The following is a 25,875-nucleotide window of genomic DNA, read 5'->3' as shown; positions in this document are numbered from 1 at the left end:
AGCATGCTTCAGTTTGGACTGGAGAAGGAGAAGCCCTGCCGCCAGGCTGCCTGCTTTCTAGAACAATACAGAAGAAGGGTGTTCTGGGGTCAGAGTGCCTGCTCCCCCACTCCATCCTTAACCTCAGAAAGAGCTCCACCCTGCTCAACATGCTTGCTGCAAACAGAACCAACTAATTTGTTAAGTGAGTGGAAACCATGCATCCGACCCCTTGATGAATACAGGGCGTGGCAGTCTCAGAAGTTCCGACTCAGGGAATTGTATCCTAATGAAAAACGATGGGTTAGAAAAGCAGCAAATGAGCAAATGAGATCATGGTAGATGTGAGAAGTAAGGTGGCAAACAAGCATGGGAGATAAGGGCTTTAGGCAGAGTGGGTTCAGGTGTGGCTTTGGAATTAGAACGAAAGAAGGAAATTGAGACACAAAAGCGGGGACTCTGAGAGAAGAGCAGCCTCTTCACAAAAGCGGGGACTCTGAGAGGAGAGCAGCCTCTTCCTCTCCATCCTCATTTCTCCGAGGACTGTGCAGGAGCTGGAGGTGCCGCATAGCAGTGGGGAGAGCCCTGGGATGAAGCCCAGACTCGGGCTGTGAGAGCACCTCACAGCCGCAAGATCGAACGAGCTGGAGAGATGGCGTGGTGGTTAAGGTGTTTGCCCCCCACACATGAGAACTGGAGTTTAGATCCCCAGAATCCACTAAACGCCAGGTGGGCATACTGGCTGCCTGTAATTCCAGCATCGACGCGGGGAGACAGCGGTTCCTTGGGGCAAGATGCCATCAAGACTAGCTGTTGCGGTGATCTCTGGGTTTGACGGGGAGACTGCCTCAGTAAACAAGGTGGAACAGCTGTTGAGGGTGATTCCTGACGTCAACCGAGAGCCTCTGTAAGCACATGTACTTGCACGCACACATGTGTACCTACACACATGCAAAACATACATAAACACACATGTACGCTCTACATACACATGGAAATGAGTAAAAAGAGATTAAGGAGTATGGTGATAGGGCCTTGACTAAGGGCAGTCCTTCTCAACCCTCCTAATGCTATGACCCTTTAATACAGCTCCTTGTGTTGTGGTGACCCCCAACCATAAAATTTTGTTTCTACTTTATGACTGTAATTTTGCTACTATTATGAATCATAGTATAAATATCTGACATGCAGGATATCTAATATCCGACCCTGTGGCCTGCAGGGTTCTTCCCCACAGGCTGAGAACTGCTGCTCTCAGAGGAAGGGGGTAGGCAGCAGGTTGGCATCATGGTTGCTCCCTAGGCAGATTCTAAACTGTGCCCAAGCATAGGGCGGTTATCTGGACAAGGACTTTGTATCACACAAGTCATCTCTCGCTACTGTGGATCTTGTTCAAGTCTCCTCGATTGACCAAGGACAGGTTGTCAGCTATCACTGAAACCCTAACTTTGGGGAATACATAGTATGACTCCAGGGTCTGATAGAGCAGTGGCAAATAAAAATAGTCCGGTTCCCTTCTGCCTCTATGTGGTCAGCATATCTGGGCCTTAGTTCTTTCAAAGTGGGATGGGTGATAATGCCTCCTCATGACGACAGGAGGCACAGGTACAGAAGCTTTTAGAGATCCCAGGTGCATCCAATACGCAGAGCCTTCCTTAGACACCCTTGAACTTCCTGCCTTCTGCTAGGATTCAGGATTATATCCGGCCAAGGCCTTCTTTGCCTTTCTTGACTATCCCTGTTTGACTGTTGGCCAAGGCAATACTTCATTGGTTGGACAGTTTCTATTTTTGCACAAGTGTTCTGTGACTGATGATGTAACAGGCATATGGCACTCAGTTCCACCAGAAATATGGCCCCTGAGGAGGCGGCTGCATAATGTTCTCTACAGGCTGACTTCATTACATTTGCATAAGACCCTTCTTTCAAATAAGGTCCCTGTCACAGGGCCCAGGGATTTGAAACCTTGTTATAGTGGGCGTGCTGCTTCCCCTGGGGTCGTGCCTGCTGGGTTAACATTGTCTCCTGCTGAGCAGTAGATAGAACAACCAATTGGACTGTCTGCTACGCTGAAGGGTTGTGATAGAGACTGTGAGGCTGGAAATAATTACTGTACACTAAGTTTGGCAACCCGTTCACAGCTAGAGAGCAGAGGTTAATCATGCAGAATCCTTATGGAAGGGGCAAAGGGCAGTTTTCACCCAAATACTTCCCAAAAATGCAATATGCAATATCTAGGCTTTATGTGCAGCTCTTTCCGCTCTCTGCTTGGAGGCAGGAATCTCTGGAAGATTGAATACAGGGCCCGGAGTCCCTGTACCCTGTGCTTTGGTCAATTATGTCTAAGGCACACAGACATAGAGACACAGATGCACACAGACACACACACACACAGACACACACAGAGACACAGATGCACACAGACACACACAGAGACACAGATGCACACAGACACACACAGACACACACAGAGACACACATGTGTGCACACACAAAGATACACGCAAGCACACATACACACACGGGAACACATACACAGGCACACACACAGATACACACAGACAGACACATACACACATACACATATGAAAAGTAGAAACCCACTGTAGTGCTGGAGGAAGCCTGTTTTCTACCATGCATATGATTTCCCCTTTTTACACTATTTTTTTTAACATTTTCATTTTGCACCAGTCCTGTATCAAATATTCCATATTAATGTTTGTTTTCCAGTCTTCACACTGACTGAACACCTGAAATTAAATTCTGGTCAAGGTTACTGAGAGAGGGAGAACAAGAAGGGTAAAGCGGGGGCCCTTGCCTGTTCTTCCTGTGTAGCCTTCTCCCAGGAGGCCACGCCAACCCTGAGAGCACCTGACCTCACAGGTCCTCGGTATAACAGATGCTCTCCCTGGCCTCGGGGTGTCATCTGCCCAGGTCAGATGTATGGTGTGTCCTCAGCCCCCACCAGGATGGCCTTACCGGCTCTGTCCGAGCCCCGCAACTCTGCAGATGATCCAATCTACTGTCCATTCATGGAGGTTGTGTGGAAGGGGCCTGTTCTAAAAGATGGAGAGTTTTTCCCATGCAGTGTCGCACTGGGACATTTAGGGGAATGTTTGAAGCACAGAAGTCTTTTATTTTAACTCGAAGCCAGATTCGGTTGGACCGTCTTGGTGATGTTCACTGCGGCTTTGTAACTACCTCTCATCTTGGCCTTCTGGCGTGGTTGATCATCCCTGGCCTGAGTCAAAAATCGTCATTGAGGTACCGAGGTGCCCTGCCAGTAAAGTGCCTGCCTGGCAGATGTAAGACTCTGGCTCCTGCCCCTCACAAATGGGGTGGCTGTACGGGAGTTTGTCAGCTGTCAAGTAGTAGAGGCAGGAGATCAGAAGTTCAAAGTTATTCACAGCCATGTAGAGAGTTCAAGGTTATCCTGGGCTACATGAGATGTTGTCCCGAGGGACAGAAAGAAGGGAGGAAAGAAGGAAGGAAGGAAGAAAGGGAGGGAGAGAGGGAGGGAGGGAGGGAGGGAGGGAGGGAGGGAAGGAGGGAGGGAGGGAGGAAGGAAGGAAGGAAGGAAATAATATAAATAAAGGTAGAAGAAGCCTCATGGGAAGGACAATCAGGCACGTGTAGGTGAGGACAGGAAATATTGCCACAAGGAGGCAGCACTGGCCATCCTGAGCCCCAAGACAAGCTCTTCCTGTCCCTGTGCTTTAGACCCTATTAGCTTGGCAGGGACCTACACTTTGAAGAGGAAAGAAAGCCAGGACTTAGCTATAAGAACAGAGATGTTACTGACCAGGGATGTCTTCTAACAGCCTTGACTGATAGTTCAGTTAGCTGAAAGGGCCCAGATTCACACAAGCCAAAGCACTTGCTTGTAGCCCAAGCCAAGATACCATACCCAACAAGAACTTTCCACCTCTGCTGACATTGAAACTCCCTGGGAGCTTTTATAGCCTCCAGTAAGATCCAAATCTCTGAGATTGGGGCCTGGCGTGTTTACTGCTTTTCTTTAATGTTCCTCAGGTGACCTTAATGATTTCTTAGGATTAAATATTGTGGGGAGAACTAAGGTCAAATTGAGGCAGCATCAGGCTGGCTCATGCAGGTTACAACCTAGCTGAATCTGGAAGGCAGATGTTAGCGATGGGGTCAGGGCACCACCTCCATGGCTTTTGTAGAGTCCTTGAATCTTGCCCTAGATTGCAGCCATGACTCTAGAGGATCCCCCACGGGAGACAGACATCTGGGGAAGAGTGGCAGTGGAAAGAGTCACTTTACTTGGAGCCAGCCTTGACGGAGATTCCCACCTTGTTCCCCCATACTTCCTCCAGGACAGATCTCTAGTTACCTGGGCTCAGGTAAAGCTGTCTCCGTTCCTGGACAAGCCCAAACCTTAGCCCCTCTGCTGCTATGTGAAGGACGGAAGGTCTAAGTGGGAGAGAACCCTGCCTCCCATGCCAGCTTGTTGCTCCAGTGACAAAAGCCGAGGCAGGAGGATGATGTGTCAGCTTTGACAGAATAGTGAGACAGACAGACAGACAAGCAAGCAGCAAACCCGAGGTCAGACTCTGCTTTTTAAACCTGATTGTGAGAATCAATCATCCTCTCTCCCATGCCTCTCCCTTCTCCTCCCTCTCCTCGTCCCTTTCCCATCCCCCATCCTCCTCTCTGGATTTGGGGGATAGTTTGGTGGCAGAACACTCACTGAGTATGCATAAGACCCTGGGTTTGTCTCCAGTCCCCAAAAGAGTGACAGTTTGATATTGAGAGCACTACTCTTCACCAGTTTTTCACAAATAGATTTTAATGGCTGAATTTTATTTATTTGTTTTTAATTGATTCATCAAGAAATCCTTATTTAGGCATGTGTTATGTTTGGCTTGGTTCCAGGCATGAGAGTTAAGCTATAAATGAGACAGACAGTCAGACAGACATGCTCTTTATGAAGTATGCATCTTGCTGACTTATTGACTGGGACCAATGGTGAACAAATCAGATAAAAGCGTCAGGTGGTGTGCTCCGGGATGGTGGCTATTATTTATCATTCTGTTAAAGATTACAAAGAGGGTAAGACCTGCTGGTGAGGTGGTCAATAGGTAAAAGTATTTCCCAGCAAACCTGACAACCTGAGTCTGATCCCCAGAAGCCACATGATGACAGAAGAGAACTGACTCCCACAACTTATCCTCTGACTCCACACACATGTGCCATGGTACTAGCGTGCCCCTCTCACACACACAAGCACACATAGAAACACACATCAAATAAATAAGTACATTTTATAATTAGGGGAAGAGGGGCTGAAGAGATGGTTCAGTTGTCAAGAGCATTTGTTACTCTTACAGAGAATCTGGTTTGGGTCCCAGCGCCCACTTGGTTGGTGGCTTAGAACCATCTGAAACCCCAGTTCCAAGAAATCCAATGCCTTCTTCTGACCTCCAAAAGTAACAGACATTCACATAGCATCCATACACACATATGGGCAAAATAATCATACACATAAAAAAGACATCTTTAAAAATGTGAGAGAAGGGGGGTCATTTTCCCCACATTAGCTCCAAAGAGAATATCCAAAGAGAATAAGAATGGAAAATGACATTTTAGTACCTGTTTTTCACTTATGTGGTTATTAAGAATGGTAAATATTTCCCTATACTTTGTTTTTCCTATGCCAATGTGTATCTGTTTTCCCTATAAATCATGTTGAATTGTAACAAATTCTTTGTTTACTAAATTCCTAACCATTTGGCATACATTGCAAGTGCTTTCCTTAGTTAACACTTGTTTTTGAGTTATTATGACTCATTGGTACTATAAAAACCAGCTTAAAATTTCCCATAGTAAGCATGACCAGTTTTATATTTTGTGGGTTTCTTCATATGGCCTTTAAAACTGCCTTTTCCTATCCTAAAATCATACATTCATGGCATTTTCTTGTGTTTTCACTTTTCATATTGCCCGGGCCCATGTAGTAATAATTTTGGTGTTTGGGAAATGTTCTTTTGTGCTTTGGAGTTCAGAAATAACAGAAGGGACCAGCCTTGTATTAGCGTCCAGAGGACACAGCTTTTCTGTGTGATCGTTCTGATATTAATAGTTCAAGGCCTAGACATCAACTTGAGTTCTCTGGGAAACTCAATGGGATCATTGCTGAGTCTGTGCACAAAGTAGCAAGCCATTGTTTGTTGTTGTTGTTGAGACAGGGGGTCTTACTATGTAGCCCAGGCTAGCCTCTGATGTGTCCTTCTCCTGCCTGTTTCTCTAGTGCTCTGAGTACAAGACAGTGAAAAGTCACCACACCAAGCTCTAGCCATGTCTGGAAACTAAGTTTCTTTTTAACAAGAAAGGATACAGATCCATGAGAAGAGCTAATTGCCAGTATATGTTGTGAGACTATAGCAATTATTAATGAAGTGGTAGGTAGTTTCATTCATTTAAAATCCCTTGGGGTCCCCCAAAGATGACTAAAAAGAACATATTAGTTGAGTGAGTTTTAACTCCTGTTAGAGGTATATCATTTAAAACACAGAAAATGGATCTTGAGGGAGGGCAGTTTGTCCCTATTAAAGCTTTAAATTTCCTGACTTAGGAAGTCTTGCTGTTTGAATTGTACCCTGTGGAGGCCATGCCAGAAATACATCTAAGATGTGCACAGAGGAAAGCCCAGTGAATCGCTGTTCATGATGATGAACGGCATACGAAGAGCTCCTAAATAATGAATCAGCAGCTGGCAGGCAAGGAGGGGATCAATTAGGATCCATCTGCAGGCTGCCATGTCGAAGTTCAAAGAACAAGGTGCACTAGATGTGCTGACAGAGAAATCTGTGAACGGACCACAGTGAAGACAGCATGCTGTGGGGAGCAGGTTGTGGATGCTATCTGTAAAGGATCCACCAACTTCAGCGCTTGCTGGGGTACTCTGGCATATTGGGGTACTCATTTTTCTTTTCTAGTGGAAGTCACAGAAAACTAATAGGAATTGCCACCTAAAAGAATAAGTGAGTGGGGGCGGTGTAACAGGAAAGATGCCATAGTTGACTTAATTTTATTTGTATGAATTGTAGGGTTTTTTCATTGTGTTAGCACATGTATTAATAGTATTTATATTTTCTAATGCTGACAAGTACTTATCTGGGTGGGGATAGTCTGAGTGATTATACTTTTTGTATTGAAATGTTTATAAATCCTGAAGATTAATCAGATATCAGCAAATGCATCTAAGAAACAAACAGAAGCACAGTTGGGGAAGGTCCAAAAAGATGATGATCCCTGCCTTTGGGCTAAGATCAACTGTGGAAAAGACATCAATGTCTCTGGATTCATGCTAGTTTTGGAGTATTTACATTTCTTGGTCTGGATGTATACTGATCTCTCTCTATTTTTTATACATCCTATTTTCTGTTTCTTATCCTACTGTGACAACTCTCTTCGGGTGTGTCCTAACCCCTGAGCTGTCCCATGGTCTGCAGCTCTGAGACTGGATAGGAGCCCATGACAACACTGCTTGTTATGAGGCCCATGTAGTGTCCAGGTGCCTCCTGTCTTCAGGCTTTTCTCCTGGGCTTTGCCCACCTTCGTGAGATGAGAGAGCCAGCTTGATGGAATATATTCTGTCTATGTTCTGCCCTGCCATAGGCCAAAGCAGCTTTATTCATTAGCCAGTAAGAGCAACACATATACAGAAAGACCTCCCCCATCAGCATCTTCAGAATCTCATTGCTCTGGAAGGTGTTTGCATCCACATATAGAGATGTCCAGATTGTGTGTATTACTGTCTGTGGAGTGGCAGATGCTCTCAGGCAGTGTTCTAGACTCAGAACGACTCCATTTCTAATTCATTTGACTACGGCCTGTCTCTCATGACCTTGGGCTGTTTACACATTAACCAAGCTTGGTTGTGTTCATTAATAAAATTGAAACTAGCCGGGCGGTGGTGGCGCACGCCTTTAATCCAAGCACTTGGGAGGCAGAGGCAGGCGGATCTCTGTGAGTTCGAGACCAGCCTGGTCTACAAGAGCTAGTTCCAGGACAGGCTCCAAAACCACAGAGAAACGCTGTCTCAAAAAACCAAAAAAAAAAAAAAAAAAAAAAAAAAAAAAAAATTGAAACTACTAAAGATGCATGTCTCAAGACTCGGTTGAGCACTCATTGAAGAGCTTAAGAGCCGTCCTTGCAAAAGTCTGACACCTGCTAAGCTCTGTTGCTATTATTATTATGCTTGTCCCTTGGTGTCCCAGGATCTCCCTGAATACTAAAATGCACACATACTCGAGTCGCTTACATAAAAGGAGACAGTTTTTGCAGAAGCCTACACACATTCCCCCTTGGATACTTTAATTTTATATTTATTTAAACATTTATTTATTTCAATATGGTGTGTGTGTGTGTGTGTGTGTATGATAAAGTGACCATAAAATATCTGAAGCTAAATTGCTGTGGTTTGTATTTGGCTTGACATTAAAAAGCTACCTATGTTGATAGTTCAGTATCACCGTATTTTATCTAAGCCCTTGTGATGTTTCTCAAGTTCCTTTTCAAAGGTCAGTTTTAAAATTTGAACCAATTAGCATATTATATTTTTGTCTCTTTCGAAGTCTTCTCTTGGCCTTATAATTTCTGACATGCAAGGAGGGGGGCAGGCGTTTCCCTCATTTACCACAGATAACAGCTAGAGGTCAGAATTGGTTGCATAAAGAAAAGTTATATAAATAGAAATGTCAGTCAAGACTAAGCCCCAGGAAATGGATAGAGTTGTAGAATTTTGCATGCCACATGAAGATGTCGTAAGATAAATGAGCGCCTGGTAAGGCAGCAAATTTGATGATAGGAGGTCTATTTGTTCTTTTGGCTGAGCATCCCCCTCTGTGTGTGGTGTGGGCATGTCTAGGCATGGGTACATGTGGGCATGCCTATGTGTGGCTGGGGACGGTGGTGCAGGGAACAGTCTCTGCTGTTGGTTTTTCAATATCTGTCCACCTTCTTTTGGGGGAACAGTGGGGAATATAGTTCTCATACTAACCTGGACCTTGCCAAGCAGGCTCGGCTATGCTGCATGGCCAGTGAGCCCCAGGTATCTGCTTGATTCTGCCTCCTCAGGGCTAGAATTTGTTGGTTTTTGTGGTTGTTGCTTTGGTTTTTGAAACAGGGTTTTCTGTGTAACAGTCCTGACTGTTCTGGAACTCACTTTGTAGACCAGGCTAGCCTTGAACTCACAGAGATCTGAGTGCCTCTGCCTCCTGAGGGATTAAGTGTGTGCTGCCACCACCCTTGGAATTTGCTTTTTAATGCAAACTCTAGGTGCCTGAAGATTAAACTGAGGTCCTTGTCCTTATAAGGCAAGCACTTCACAGACTGAGCTCTCAATAGAACTGGTTAATACTTTTAAGGTTACTATTTCAATACATTCCAGTTTCTTTCTATTCCTTATTTTTGTGGGATCCAAATATATAATATATATATATATATATATATATATATATATATATACACATAAATACATATACATACTACCTTAGTTTCCAATCTATTTACAAACTTAAATACTGATGTGGTAGTTTTAATTAGAATGGCCCCCATAGGTTCTTATGTTTGATTGCTTGGTGCCCAGTTGGTGTCACTGTTTGGGAAGGATGAAAGGGTGTAGCCTTGTTGGAGAAGGTGTATCACTGGGAGTGGTTTGCTCTGCCTGTTGCTGGCAGATCAGGATGTAAAGTTCTCAGCTACTCCTTCAGCACCATGCCTGTCTGCTTCCCACTGTGATGATCATGGACTAACCCTCTGAAACTGTAAGCAAGCCTTCAGTTAGCTGCTCATTTTACAAGAGTTGCCTTGGCCATGGTGTCTCTCCACAGCAATAGAGCAGTAACTAAGACAAGTGCTTTGCTCATTTCCCAGCAATTAGACATCACAGAGGCCTAACAAACAGGAGTGATCTCGGTGCTCAGCTAACTAGTTTGGAAGCCTGAACGTAGTAACGATCTTGATTGGTGACCTTGACATTCAAACCAAGAGAGCGAGTGACCCAATGGCAGTGAGACGAGGCAACTGGTCTTCAATAGTGATAGGTCTGCCAAGCAAACTCAACATCTCCTGTTAACTGGACAGGCAGTTGGGTAAAGCTGAGTGGGCACCTCCTTGATTATTTCGTGCTTTGTCACCCTGCTTCCGAGAGCCCATCCTCCTTCTCTGTCCTCAGGTACAGAAATAGCATCAACTCTGCAGGGGCCCTAAACAGGTAATTATAATGCAGCCATGCCTGGAATGACATTCTGATTCCTTAATAGATGAAGTTCCTCCAATTCCCATTTGCATGTTGATTTTCCATAATTTAATTTTCACGTGACATTTTATGTCTTAGTGTAACCTATTTAAAACCTGGGTGCCCTGGTGATCCAGTTAGACTTTGAATTCACAATGAAACAGTTTGGCAGGGTAATCCCAGCACCCTGGTTGGCCTCTTTTGGGGGAACAGCCCCAGAGATTCTTTTCATCAGCCAATAAACAGTAGCTTGAAGCTGTCTTCCCTGAATCTTTCATCTCAGCTCCTTCATTTTCTACTTGTTTGCAGTACTGGGATTGAACCTGGGGCAAGCACACCACCTGTGCACTACGTCCCCAGCCCACCTCTGTTTTCTACGTGAATGCCCATCTATGTTCAAGTCCTTCCCGTCCTTTGCTTTTCCCTACCTTCTCTCCTTTTCTCTCCTATGTGGCATCTCTTCCACCCCCATTCCCTTTCCAAAGGGAAGCTATTTAAAACTGTTCCTTGCAGTTTCCAGTCTTGTACCTCTTTCTCTGTTCTGGGTTGCAAAAAGCCTGGGAACCAGCTGGCTACTGGCTGGGGGGGGGGGGGGGGGGGGCGGCTATAAAATTCCCTTTAGTTCAACATGGGAGGAGTTAAAGCAGGGCTTTCTCAAGTAAGCAGAGGAAGAAATATCATATTTACCATTTGTACTCTTTTTCTTTTCAGCACTTTTATTTTTCTTATTTTGAAATCTCTGAATAGAAACAGTATCTTGAGTAGGTCTTCTGGCTTTTTCCCATTGTTAGTCCCTGGGATTCTAGGTGTTAACCCAAGTCAGGGTAGGGTTTCAGAAAAGGAAATGGTTTATCTGCTTCTTGAAACTCTCCATCTCAGCCTCTTCCTTCCTCTCCCTTCCTCTCCCTCCTGCCTCTCTCTCTCTCTCTCTGTCTCTCCTCTCTCTGTCTCTCTCTGTCTCTGTCTCCCCTCCCCCCGCCTCTTCCTTCCCCTCCCTGCCTCTCCCTGCCTCTCTCTCTCTCTCTCTCTGCCTCTTCCTTCCCCTCCCTGCCTCTCCCTGCCTCTCTCTCTCTCTCTCTGCCTCTTCCTTCCCCTCCCTGCCTCTCCCTGCCTCTCTCTCTCTCTCTCTCTCTCTCTCTCTCTCTCTCTCTCTCTCTCTGCCTCTTCCTTCCCCTCCCTGCCTCTCCCTCCCTCTCCCTGCCTCTCTCTCTGCCTCTTCCTTCCCCTCTCTGCCTCTCCCTGACTCTCTCTGCTCCTCCTGAGCTCAGCCTAGCCAATCCTTGGATCCACAGGCTGCCACTATGGCTTCATGGATATTTTAAGAAATGCTGCTGGACAGGTTTTGTTAAGTGAAGTAGTAGCAGACCTCCTGAGCCTCCAGCTACACCTTGCCCTTCCAATGTCCCTGCCACATCGCATGCAGCCAGAGTAGAAGGGAATCTTACAAAGCAAGACAGAGAGAGAGTCTTCCCTAACTCCCTCCTCGACAGCTTCCCACCAGACTCAGTAGCCCCTTTGGACAGTGTGTGCTACGCTCTAGCAAATGCTCCTTACTATATCAAGAGTTTGCAGCATTTATAATGCTGTGATGCTTCTAGAAAATACCTGCTAGAAAAGCTTATGATTTACAGAAAGACAATGGGCATGGCTTGTGAGGCCTCCCGGATAGTGGGAGCACCCGGAAATCTTTCTAATGCATTGAGTTCATTTCATTCCAGATGTCTCCTGGGGAGCACTGACCCTCCCAGTTGCTGTTACCATTGTCCATTAGGCTGTCCCTGAAATTATTTCTTCTGCTTTCCCCGATTCTTTCCCAGATTGGCTTTGTCAACCCTTTTCTCATATGCGTGGCAATGGTGATCCGAATGGATCAATACCTCCATCATTATGACACTCCGTTCTACTGACTAATGGCTAATGTGTATTCAATAATATATTTGTTGCCATTGATCACAAGTGCAAATTCATAATGTATCTGACTGAAAGATGTGGATAGATGGAAACACACGCAGGGGATTGCAAAGAGGCGGGCAGTCCATTTGTTTCGAGCTGTTGAGCAGGTGTCGATTACATGTGTTCATTACGAGGTGTCCTCAGCTTTAGCCACTGTCCCTTGCCCTCTAGCGGCCCATAGCTCGATAGAAGGTGAAGATGCCTAAGTTTGTAAATGAATGAAGTATTTGAAGTACTAATGTAGGAAGACCCACATCTCAAGAGGAGAAAGAATGGCAAGCTCAGAATCAGCCTGGGTTGTAGAAAAAGACCTGGTCCATAAAGAAAGAAAAGAGTCGCAACCTATGGAGAAGGTGCTGTGGAAAGGTCTTGGGAGGGAGCAGGCAAGGTTTCTGCGTGGACAGCACCCTTTCCATAGGGACATGCGCGTCACTCACGCTAGCTTAAGCCACAGGTAGATGTTTCAGTGTTGATACTTTAGGGACTCAAAGGATGGGATCCTGCTCTCTGTCTCTCGTCTGCTCCTCTCTGCAGACCTCATTGTCTCCAACATAGATGCCTTACTTCCATGCGATTGGCCGAAGGGCAACTCAGACAGGTGTCCCTCAGTGCTCTAGAGGAAAGCAGGGCTTCATTCTCTTGTCCTAATACTTGGTGTCTGTCCTTGGAAACATCACTTACCCATTCTACTTGTTCCTGTCCTGCCGGGTCCTGCAGCTGTTCAGTCCCAAAGAAACACACAGAGGTCTACATTAATTATAAACTGATTGTTAGCTTGGGCTTCTTATTAACTCTTATAATTTATATTAGCCCATAATTCTTTTTGTGGTTTTTTTTTTGTTTGTTTGTTTGTTTGTTTGTTTTTTTTTTGAGACAAGGTTTCTCTGTAGTTTTGGAGCCTGTCCTGGAACTAGCTCTTGTAGACCAGGCTAGCCTCGAACTCATAGGGATCTGCCTGCCTCCCAAGTGCTGGATTAAAGGTGTGCACCACCACCACCTGGCTATCCCATAATTCTTATCTGTGTTAACCACATAGCTTGGTACCTTTTTCGGCGAGGCAGTCACATCTTGCTTGCTCTGTGTCTGGGTGACAACTGCAGACTAATTCTTTTTCTCTTCCCAGAATTCCCTTCACCCCACCTACACTTCCTGCCTGGCTACTGGCCAATCAGTGTTTTATTAAAATACAATTGACAGGGTACAGACCATTGTCCCACAGCAACTTTGCCATCCCTTACATCAGTCACCATTGCAACAAGATAAAGGCATATGATTGGTTCAGGCTGACTTGTGTGTAAGTCTGGTTGGCAGGATGAGCAGGGGTGTGTGACTAACCATGACTGGCAACCCACGGGTGCCTTTTACACCTGCATTACAGCCTGGTGGATATTTAAGTTGAGCTTTCAAAGGTGGGATAGTTTTTGTCAAATGAAGCAGCAAGAGGCCTCCATTATTGCTAGAGAAAGCATTAGGAGTAAAGCCAGGAAGACATGTGCCAGCTCAGCAGGTCAGGGAGCTTCAGGGGGGTGTTGAGGTGGAAGAATATGGACTGAGGGTTGCTCCTTATGGTGAAGCTGTGGGATACTCAGGACAACTTTTTAGGCCATGCTGAGAAGTCTGGTCTTTGCAATATAGCAGTAGAGACGTCTGGGTTTTAGGTAGAACTTTGCTGTGGCCTTCTATGGAGACACTTGCCTGTAATCCCAGTACTCAGGAGGCTGAGGTAGGAAAATTATGAGTTCAAGACCACCCTGAACTACTCAGTGAGACCTTGTCTCAAAAATAAAGAAAGAGTACCCCTCTGGTAACAATTATAGACAGACATTTGGTTAATGGGGACCAGAAAGGAAATCATTACAGTAATCCAGATGGAACTGAAGTATAAACATTTAAGTTTCTGGTATGCTGAAAGGCCTAACTAGAATATCTACATTGATGTCATTAAGAAAAACACACAGACAGCAGAGGGTGGGATCAACAGGACCCTTATCTTTCAAGAAAATGAGAGTACGGGATGATTTGTGAGAGTAATGTCACTTGCTGAGATGAATACAGAAGGACCAGGTGTGAAGAGAGGATGAGGAGGATGAGGAGGACGAGTGAGGTGCCAGCTGCTTGTATTCATGGTAGCAGAACACTGGGTTTGCCATCCATTGCGATCACAGGATGCTCCATATGGGGATGTGAGCTAAGAGGAGCGGCAGGATTGTGGAATTATGGGATTGGTGAGACCGAAGGTCTCAAGAGTTTGTGGTTTGCTTTTGGTTTAGGGAAGAGGAAATCTGGAATGAAAAGCTAGTCAGCTGAGAGACAGTTTGCTGAGTCCATGGTGGTCTGTGTAAGCAGTGATGTGATTACATCTCCAGAAACACGGCACTACATAAAAGCAAAGCTTCCATGAACACTAAGCGTGGCAGCCAGACTTCAACATCACTGTGTCCCCCAGGGTTTGGCTGTTGTGTTGTGAAACGCCCATATGTCCTGCCTAACAAGTTTCTCCCTATGCGGGACTAAAGGAAAGTGATCCACAACTGAGCATCTCTCAATAAAACACCGCTGTATACTTCAGCAGCGAAACACTGGCAAGTCTGCTATGGGAAGGGCCAGGCCTCTCTGTTCTTATGAGTCACGTTCCTATGCTGTTTATTGTCTGCACTGGCAAAGTATAGAGAAAAAAATGTGAGGTATGCATTCCAATGGAATAATGATGGTAGAAATACATCCCTCTCAGCCGGGTTTCTAGGCATTTCCTAGAAATGAATGGGTGGCAAAGGAAATAATAGCGGACCGTGGTGAATGAATGCTTGCTGCATGACAAGCGCTGTTCCAGGCTTCCTATATGTATCATCTCACACATAAAGACACATTTCAGCCATGTGGTTTGGGCAGTCTCCATTCAGGGGACCCAGGGGGCTAAAAACTTACTTAAGGCACATAGCAATAGGCAGGGCCAGCACTTGAACCCAGGCGGATCCTCGTTTGATTTACCCTCACCTCAAGCAAGCCCCACCCACATGAAATGCTTTGCCACAAAGCTTACTTAAGCAGGGACCACCCCTCTCGTTTGCCTTGTTTGGAGTGTCCGGCTTGATGATTTATTTTTTCAAAATTTAAAACTGTACTATATTAAATATGCATGTGATTTGAATGAAAAGAATCCAACCCTAGAACCCCCTCCACAACCACAACCACCACCATTTCATCCTGTCTGCAGTTTGTAGCTGCATTGAGACATTTGTATTCTTTGTCTCCAAATTAGCCCAGTACAACACAGAGAACAGTGTGGTGTAAGTGTGTGTGTGTGTGTGTGTGTGTGTGTGTATCCTTTCCTTCTGAATGAAATTGCTTCTCATAGAGCCCACCGCAGACACATTCAGAGAAGGCTGCTGCCTGCAGTCCACCCGGCAACGGTGGAGCAGGTGACGCCGTGTGTGCCCAGCTTCTCTGGAAGTGTCTGCACAGATGTGTACCATTTCCACTCCCTCTCCCTGCCTTCAGATTCCTGGAGCCAACACCCACCCACTCTGACAGCCTCTCTCTCTCTCTCTCTCTCTCTCTCTCTCTTCCTTTTCAAGGAAAAAAGAAAGAGGCAGACAGAAATCGAAGGGAAGAGAAGGCAACTGGACGAGCAAGTACTGCTGCTGCAGCATTCCAAGGTAAGCAGCCGAGCCCAAACCTGGGCGTTAGCAGCCCTGCAGATCACACCTCTCAGAGCCGGGCATAGCCTGAGCCAACCTTTTCCGTGCAACCAGGAGCCCGTCTCTTGGCTTTCTGTATAATTTTTCTCAGATTCAGGCATCCTTAGAGCATCCTGATTTCTACAAGCAGGAGATTACATTGCTGCTCCCGAGCAGCATGGTAGATATATATAGAAACTGAATGCGAAGAGTCCACATGGTCCCACGGTTGTTTCTCTTGTGTATTTTGTACGGAGGCTCCAAAAGCTGCGCTTCACACATAATGGACTTTTCGGAAAGGAGAAAGAAAGACTCTGTCTTACTGGGGGGTGAGGGGAGAGACGAGCCAGTGTAATCTAATAAAAGGACGATACTGTACATTTCAAATTGTTTATCTATTTTATTTTGACTTTATAACATTGGAGATGTCCTGTTAGAACAAGGTCAAACCTGGCTTTCAAATGATTTGACTTAGTTCAGTGTCTGTTGTACCTTATTAAGAAGAGAGAGGGAAGGGGGACCGTTTTGATTTTTTTACCCCTTTAAAACATAATGCACTTACGCACTGTAATTGATTACAGTGGAGGAGATAGCTCAGTCACTGTCACAAACGCCCTGCCAGTGGCTGAATATTGCTTTCTGCATGTTCAGATAATAATGTGGCCACGTTGATGGACCAGCCAGGAGTTGTTACTTGCCTCTGACTGTCCTGGGCTTTTAAAAACAGAGAGAGAGAGAGAGAGAGAGAGAGAGAGAGAGAGAGAGAGAGAGAAAGTTGCCTCAAGTTGCCATGACCTTGTGTGCGTAGAATTGCCTTTCTTGAGGACTGGTTGGGAGGTGGCTGCTCGTGGGGTGCTGCCCTGTGTGCATTATTGGGACCCTGTGACAGAATGGGCCTTGACCCTTGCATGTCTCGTTCTCTGGAGAGCCAGGCTGTGCTGAACAAATCCTCAGAGTGAGACTCATGAGCAAACTGGCTCATAAACCAGAAGAGCAGCCTGACCTATATCTGTTCAGCATGTTTGTGAGTTCACCGTGAACTTTAACCAGAGACATGTGTTCCAGAGGGAAAAAGGCAGCGTGGTGCTGATTGTCCTTTTTCCGTCTGTCCTGTCACTCCATCCCCAGCCTTTCCTGGTAGTGGCCCGCACTGTGTTCAGATGCTGTCACTGTCTCCTGGCAGCAGTCCCTGGGGGAGGACTGGGGCTAAAATTAGGAAAATCTTTCTATGGAGGCGGGGCTTACAAACACTAACAAGACTGCACAAGGCCAATCTGGAGAGAGCAGGGTCTCTGGCCCAGAGTGCAGGCATTCCACCTGCTGTAGAAGAGAGACTAAGAACTCGGTTAATCACAGGCTAAAGGAGTGGATGCTCCGACCGACAGCCTCCCTCCTCCCAGCTCCAGCACAACACAATAACTTTGTGGTCCTTAATTCAAAGTCAGAGGGTGCACATGTCAGAGACCATGTTCCTTTCCTCCCACTTGTCATCATTCTGAGTGCCAGAGAAGATGCCAAGGACTCATTCATTGCTGGTGTCCAGCATAGTCTTAAACTATTCTGTTCATGCTCCATGCATCCCTTCCTCATCTCTGCATCCACCCACCCACCCATCCAGTTTAAAGAAACAATAGGACTTCATTGTATGTGAGGAAGCACTGAGGTTCCATAAGGAACTTGGCAGCATGAGCATCAGCCTGACTCTGACTGGCAAAGGTACATGCAACACTTGCACCACGGTAATCTGGCAAGTAGGAGATGAGATGGGCTGAAGGTAATTGTTAACTTGGTAAGCAGAGACCAGTGTGTGTGTTTTCCCCTCTTGGAGGAAGGCTTGTGTAGTATGAGGATGGATCGCTAGCCTCAAAAACGAAAGACCCAAAGCTCCAAAGGTGGCAGTGTGCCTCAGGTACCACCTACAGGAGTGTCCCGTTTCTAATCACTGGGGAAGCAGGAATATTGATAAGGCAAGGAGAGGCTTACTGTGCTCACATAAAGCAGCCCGGATTCTATCTTCCTTTGTTCTGAGCTCAGCCTTCCTAAAGTGGCTGTCTGATTTTCATATACGGAAGAGGGTACCTAACTGCGGGATAGGATCTCTTCAGTTACCAGAAGGGAGTGAGTTCTGCTTTAAACGAACTGACTGTTGGCGGAACTGCATAGTGAGTCATCTTCCCTACCATCAGTCAGTTTCCAGCTGAGTGGTCAACCCCTGGGTGGAGGAAAATGCACTCAGGTTGTTCTCCTTCCTGTGTGAACTTTTCGGGGGAGAGCTGCTTGCTTCCCCCACATCCCAAGAGCCTCCACACTCCTGTCAGCTCAGAAATATTTAGCATTCTGGCATCTGCCTGGGTCTTCAAACTCTCAACAAATATCACAAGATAGATGTCACTCTCTGCATCTCCCAGTCTGCAAACAAACTCATGATGGCGAGGAATTTGCTCAGGGGCACACAGTCTGTTAAGTGAGGGAGCCTAAGCTGAAGCCCAGGGCTGTCTGTTGCCGTGGACAAGGCTCTTCCCAGGACACTGTTCTCTTCCAAAGGATGGGTCCTTTTAGGTGATTTGCCAGACAGGCTCCAATTGCCATCACCACTGTCTCTCTTACTCTCAATACATTTTATAGGCTACAGAAGATTTAGAGCATGTGCCGACATGTCAGCATGATTATTATAGGTTCTTTAAAGTAGTAAACATTAGGAAAGATGTCAGTAAATGACATTGATTTCACGAATTTACATAATCCCAGACACTCTTGGAGAAAGTAAATATTCTCTGTGCAAAATCAATTAGAAAAGCATTAAAACTGGGTTTCATATTTATTAAGATACAATTTTGATGTTCTTTGTATCCCTCTCGTATCTGTATTTACATATATTCACATATCAAATGGATTATGGATGGTTATTGTCATACACTGAGATATGAATTATTTAAACAGACCTACTGGTCTCCTGTCAAAACAAATAAATAGAAAGCAAGGAAGTGGTTTGGGCACGGGTCTGTTTGCTGAATATTCTCACTCATTGTGATGTTTAGGACTGTATGGTAACACAGCCTACAGTTCAGAATTCCAGAGAACCTAGACAGCAAAGAGGACCCTAAGAGAGACATATGTGGATCTAATCTACGTGGGAAGTAGAAAAAGACAAGATCTCCTGAGTAAATTGGGAGCATGTAGGCCACAGGAGAGGGTAGAAGAGGAGGGGAGAGAAAGGGAGGGGAGCAGAGAGAAATATATAGCTCAATAAAATCAATTTTTTTAAAAAAGAGTGTATGGTAATGCCACAGAATAGGATACCATGACTTTTTATGGCAACTGTGAGCAATTCCTTACTGAGGAATTCATACAAATGACCAGTGTATGAAATATTACAGCTATGAAAGGAAACTTTTAGGTGCTGTGTTTGAATGCTTATCTTTAGTTAATAGCTAATGTTTTTATGTAAGAATTCCCAGGAAATACTCAGAAATTAGCCCAGTAAACAATTTTGATGGCTTTATTAGTTTTGCTTGTTTATAAAATGAAGGATTGTATCATCATTTCAAAAACAAAGAATAAAAACATCATAAAACAATCAACTACACACTTCCCATGCGGATGTTTCCCTGACAGGGCATGTGATTTATAGAACCCCACTTATTTCTATAGATTGGAATGTGCAGTCTTTGTCACAGGCTTCGTCAGCCTTGGAGTGAAATTAATTTATATTGACATATGTATACAAATTGTCTTTTTAAAAACATTTTATATGTGGGCTCTTTTGAATTTTAAAGCCATAATTTTTTATGAAATCTTATCTGCCATTGTGGCACTCATATTTTTTTTAACCATACTAAGGGCTGGGCAGTGGTGACACACACCTTTAATCCCAGCACTTGGGAGGTAGAGGCAGGTGGATCTTAGTGTGTTCAAGGCCAGCCTGGTCTACAAAGCGAGGTGAGTTCGAAGACAGCCAGGACTGTTACACAAAGAAACCCTGTCTCGGAAAAAACAAAAAAACGATACTTGGGAAGATTTTTATCTCAAATGTTTGCCCACAAGCTTGTCTGTACTTCAGTGGTTTGAATTTACCTAGAATTTATCTTTCAATAAGGTATGAGGTGAGGATGAAGCTTTATGTTTTCACTCTCAGTGAGTCATCAGCATGATTTATTAATTCATCCTTCGCTCATTGATTTAGATGTCATCTTTATCACACGCATATTTCACCCTTACTCCCAAGTCCACCCCTTGTGATTCGTTTCCTTCCATTTATCTGCTCACTCCTGAGCTGGTACCGTTCTCATCTAATCCCCATAGTTGTGGTAATATATTGTAATATTTCAGGAAACAAGAGCCATCGTTATTCTTTTGAAAAAAATGGTTTTGGTTTCTAATCTATGGAAATGGTGATTTATTTTTATTTTTTCATATAATGTGACTTGTGATAGCATGAATTAAAAAAAATAAATCAGTGAATGTCTTACACCAGCCCAGGCTGAACTTAATTTTCCTCTTTTGCCCTTTGGTTGAATGGCCAGCGATTTGGCTAGGTTTTTAGTCCTTTCACATTTCCAGGGTAGAGTCTATGTTCCATGTGTATCACAACGCATCCCTTGGGACGGCCACATTGTGGAGTGTTGATCAGCACTGTCAGGAACAATTGCTAGTGTCACATCTTCAGTCTTATTCAGGGGCAGGCAATTCTGACCAGAGCTTTCTCCTCTGTAAAGTTGTTGTTACATTTTGAAGACCACAACGAATGGTGGTGGGGGTGGGGATACCAAACACTAAATTGTGGCTGAGAAAAATATTCATCGTCAACCCATTAAGATCATTTGTTGAAAAGCTCTTAAGGTATCAGGAGCTTTATTGCAAAGATATTAAGGTATCTTTTACTATTTTTGAACCTTTAACACTAATTCAGCTTTTTCTTGGTTATTTGTATGTGTAAAACTCCAGTGTTAAAAACATAAGCATTCTGGGCCAATAGGAAGATCCACTAGTGAAGGTACTTACCTTGGAACTTTTCCTATCATGTCTATGTACTGCACTCTGAATTTGAGTGAAGGGTAAGACTCCATCACTCTCATTAGAGGTTTTGGATTAGCTTCTTCCAAATTATGAAAACAAAAACAAAAACCCTCTGAACCAAAGCAGTATCTTATTGGGCATAACAAGGAGGAAAGGGAAAGACTTGAGGGTTAGGAGAAGGGGGGAGGGAAAGGATATGAGAGAGCAATGAGTCAAAACAGATACCAGGCTGGGAAGATGGCTCAGTGGGAAAAGTGCTTTCTGTGCAAGCCTCGTACCTGAGTTTGCATCCCTAGAAACCATGTAAATGCCAGGTGTGGCATGATCACCTGCCTACAGTTCCAGCCTTGAAAAGCCAGAACTGGATTCCCCAGAGAGAGCTGGCTAGCAAAACTAACCAAATTAGGAAGTTCTGGGTTTGATTGATTACTCCCTGCCTCTGTGGGACAGGTGGAAAGAGCAATTAGGTATGGTTCTTGACATCAACCTCAGGCCCCAACATGGATATATACATGTGCATGCATGCCCACACCCATGCATAAATATGCATATATACAGGCATGCCACATATACACACAGAGAGAAATGGGGAAAAGTAGAATATAGCTATTGTATCACTCTGAGTCTTAGCCACTTTCTTTTAGAGAAGTCAAGTTATCCACAGTCTAACCATCACCCACAAATGCAGTCAATGATAACTAGTATGATTACAGGTAGATGGATGGTCTGGAGTGAAGGATAAACTCATGAAAGGTAGGGAGGAAATCATATCTCCAGTCGCTTTAGCTACGCAGTAATCACTTAGATGTGAGAAAACTCCCAGAGTACTATAAGTTCACCTTTATCTTATTGGCATAGTGTTTTGCCTACATGAATGTCTGTGTGCCACAGGCACACCTAGGGTCTTAGGAGATCAGAAGAGGGAGTCAGATCCCTTAGAGCCTGAGTTGCAGGTGGTTGTTAGACACATGTGAGAGCTGGAGATTGAACCCAGGTCCTCTAGAAGAACAATCAGTGCTTTTAACTGCAGAGCCATTTCTCCGGCCCCTGAGTTTGTCTCTTAGCACACTGTGAGAGTAATTAACATTTCTATGATGGTTTATAATGCAACGATTTATACAGTCCGGCATTGTTGACATTTGTCTTGTTTTTCTGTTACCTTCTGTTCCTTGTAAAGTCTGGTCCACTCATGGGTTCTCTCTGGTCCTCAACCGTGATGAATAAGACCCATCTCTGCAGACATCCTGCAGCTGCTACTTCCCACGTAGGGGACACAAAATGGGAGCGCCTTGCCCACCTATGCTCCCGCTCTTCATTTTAGGGAGCCCAAACATGCTCTTGTCCTGTGTTGTTCTTAGCTCATCTTCCAGAGTAGTAACAATCTTTTCCCAACGATTGAACTGAAGTGAAAATGTTTTGTCCCCCTCTATAGTATATTCATATGCTGACACAGGAGGAGTGTATGATTTAACACATTAGAGACACTTCTAGGGATGCATGTGAGTCACTGAAGGGTTTTGTTTGTTTGTTTGTTTATTTATGATAGGTGAGTTTTGAGACAGGGTTTCTCTGTGTAACAGCACTGGCTGTCCTGGAACTCCCTCTGTAGACCAGGCTGGCCTTGAGCTCCCAGGGACCTGTCTGCCTCTGCCTCCCGAGTGCTAGGACTAAAGGCATGAGCCACCACACCCAGCTACTAAAAGTTTAAGAGGACATTGAACTTTTTAAAAAGACCATTTCGATATGGACTGGATGTCACATGGGCTTAGAAAATCTTACAATGGGGCTAAAGTTGCATAGAAAAATATCCTTGTCTTTTTGGACATTTTTTCAAATATTTTTTCAAATATCAATGGGAGAGATGTCATGGTGTTCAAGATTTGCTTTAAAATACTTTAACGGCAGGGCTAGATAGATAGTTCAGTGGTTAAGAGCACATACTGATCTTACAGAGGACCTGAGTTTGGCTCTCAGCACCCACACGCCGCAGCTCACTACAACTGCCTGTAAATCCAGCTCCACGGGATCCAGCGCCCTCTTCTGGATTTTTAGGGCACCTGCACTCACATATGTGCACACACATATAAACACATACACACTAAAAAACTTAAACAAATCGTTTAAAAGCCTTGATAATGTGGAAATATGACAAGATATTCACGATTATTAAATCTGGATATATATTTTTTATGTTTACTCTATTTTTGACTTTTTTTTTTAAAAAAAGAATGGTTAATAATAGAAAGCACAGACACCAACACACTCTCTCAAGGTCATCCTTTCCCCAGGTCAGGGCATCAGTAAGGCCGGTGCCTTACTTCATGTAGGTCTCTGCTGAAATGTCACCTCATCAATGAAGCCCTCGAGACCCAGCTCATAAATACAGCAATGCTTTCTTTATTCCTCTCCCTACTTCCTGAATTTGCAGAGTCATTGTGGGGGTGCATCTATATGTGCATGCATGTGTGTGAGCATACATATGGAAATACACACATATGCATGTATCTGCATATGGAAGCAGAAACTATGCCTTCTTTCTCTTCTTACTGGAATAGAAGGTGTGTAAGGCAGGAATTGGTTTTTTTGTTTGTTTGTTTGGTTGGTTGGTTGGCTTGTTGTTTGGTTGGTTTTTGGCAACCAGACTAGTGCTGGGTAGGTTCTCAATAATTACACAACTGAATTTAAGAACATAACAAAACAAAAAGATGTAGAAAAAACACAGTCCAGGAATCCTGGTTGCTTGGCCAAGCAGAAGTAGACAGCCATGGCAGGGAGTCAGCCAGTGGTCAAGCTGAACAGTTAAGTGGTGGATCTGATGGAGAAGACCTGCCAGTCCAGATAAAGTGTGGGCCCAAAGGTGTCATCTTACCTGTTGCCTTCCCTCCTTCCCACAGTCCAAAGTGCTCCGGGAAAAATGGCTGCTGCAGGGTATGCCTGCGGGAACAGCGGAGGAGGAGGAAGCCAGGAGGCGGCAGTCTGAGGAGGATGAGCTCAAAGTCAAGCAGCTTGAAGATAACATTCAGAGGTAGGTGATTCCCGGTGTGCAGTAACTGCTGCTCTCCTGTAGGAGCCACTTCCTCTGTGCTTCGACCTTTCCTGGGGCTGCAGATTTGCCTTCCTGAATAGATATTGGTGTTGTCTAGCTTCTGTGTGAATCAGTGTTATTCCTAATAATGCTAATACCGTATTGGTTGAGCTCAGCTAAATGGCTCTAAGCGGTACGTGGGATGCATCTGCTTTTATTGTCTGCACAGCAACAGGCCACAGGCTGCTCTTACTGTTTTTCTCTGGCAATAACAAAGGGACTGGAGAGATGAGCAGAAACAGGCCTACACTTAGAACTGCCCATAAACTAGATGCTAAAGCATGCTGGTAGCCACGCCCCATGAAGGAGAGGAGATAGAGGATCAACTTTTGGTGGAGGAAACACAGATAAGAGAAGGGTAAAGGGTGGGGGTGAATAAATCCATCTTCCATAATCATGATTGTTGAGCTGAAAGGGGAAACCACAGAAGAGTCAGTTATTGAGAAAGAATAAAAACTCAAACAGCACACTAGGGGCAGAGGCTTAGGTGAGGGAAGAGGATAAAGAAAGGTTTGGGTGTCCGTCCAGAGTCTGATCTTTACTGAACAGGAAAACCCAGAAGTGACTTACAGACAGGATGTCACAGAGCCTCCGAATAAAGGAATTTGTGCAACCAAACATCTCTCTGTAGCTCCAGCCTTCCACCCACTGCTCTGAGCTCTGAGTCACTCCCTTGCAATATATTAGATGCTCTTAGAAGGGACACACGGTTCTGTTTGCGAATGCTAAAGTAAGCCCGGCATGGCGGTGTGGTTTTTGTAGTCTCTATACCCTGGAAGTGGAAGCAGAAAAATCCAGCAGTTCAAGGTCATCTTAGGCCAGTCCTGGCTTCCTGAGACCCACTCTCCATTCAAACTGGGTGTAGCTCAGTTGGTAGAGCACTTGCCTGGCATGCAGAAGGTCCTGGGTTTGATCCCTAGCTCCGTATACACCCATATATGTCAGTTACAGTGGTGCACACCTGTACTCTCAACATTTGGGAAGTGGAGTCAAGAGGGTTATAATCTGAAGGCTATCCTCTGCTACCTAGAGAGTTTGAGGCCAGCCAAAGAGGAGGGCAAGAGCCTTGCCCCTAGAGGAGATAGCTCGTCACTGTTGTCTGCTCTCTTCTGGGTTGTGGCAATCAGCATTCTGTTCTTGACTTGCTGGATATCAATGAGGCAAAAAAACAAAAAAACCGATGAGGGTCTTTGAAAGCAGATTCTATACACATTTCTTGTGTTTTCAAAAGCAAATCTCAGATGCCAACATCTGTGGGCTTTGCTTCCTGTTGGAATATTCTACTGAGGAATCCCATGGTCAACTATTATCAGTGTCTCGGCATGGTCCTGGAGTCACACCGGACCCCACACTGGTGCTCTTGGAGATTTTAGGCAGCCCGATCCAACTAGCTTGCTCTGTTTCATATCAGTTCCCGTCAACAGGCCTTGTGGCTCCCCCCCCCCCCCGACTTTCTAATGTAGTAATGTATTCATGATTTTTCTCACTGCTGTGGCAGAATACCAGACAGAAACAACGTAAGAGCGGGAGGGTGGGTTTGCTTGGGGTCCTGGTTTCTGAAGGGTCGCTATACGGTTGTCAGGCTCTGTGCGCTTGGATGAGATATCGCGGCAGCAGGCACGTGTGACCGTGGCTGTCCTCATGACAGAAAAGACACAGAGAGGAGAGAATGCTGGTCCTCTGCTGGCTTTCTTCATTTTCTTCCTTTATTCCACCGAGGTCCCCAGCTCTGGAATTGGAGCTGCACATATTCAGGGTGGGTCTCATTTGGGAACACCCTCACTAATACATTCAGGAAGGATAGGTGGATGGAGAAAAAGAGGGATGGAAATGGAAAAAGAAAGGATGGAGAGAGAAAGAGGAGGGAAAAGCCCCGGCTCACCAACTGCCTAGGTGAC

At 45.0% G+C, this 25,875-nt stretch overlaps 1 protein-coding gene across 5 annotated transcripts in view; it reads left to right on the top strand.

Annotated features, from left to right (window-relative positions):
* Palm2akap2 (PALM2 and AKAP2 fusion) overlaps window positions 1-25,875 on the top strand; it is a 409,534-nt gene that overhangs the window by 171,385 nt on the left and 212,274 nt on the right. For all 5 annotated transcript variants that reach the window (XM_057790936.1, XM_057790937.1, XM_057790934.1 and 2 more), the window contains exons 3-4: window positions 15,775-15,855; window positions 23,787-23,917. In XM_057790936.1, the coding sequence (XP_057646919.1) occupies window positions 15,775-15,855; window positions 23,787-23,917 (212 nt within the window). The remainder of the gene's footprint in view (window positions 1-15,774; window positions 15,856-23,786; window positions 23,918-25,875) is intronic.

This window comes from Chionomys nivalis, chromosome 16 (assembly GCF_950005125.1).
Source record: "Chionomys nivalis chromosome 16, mChiNiv1.1, whole genome shotgun sequence".
In the NCBI taxonomy this organism is placed as follows: Eukaryota; Metazoa; Chordata; class Mammalia; order Rodentia; family Cricetidae; genus Chionomys; species Chionomys nivalis.
This window is presented reverse-complemented; position numbering and strand designations above follow the sequence as displayed.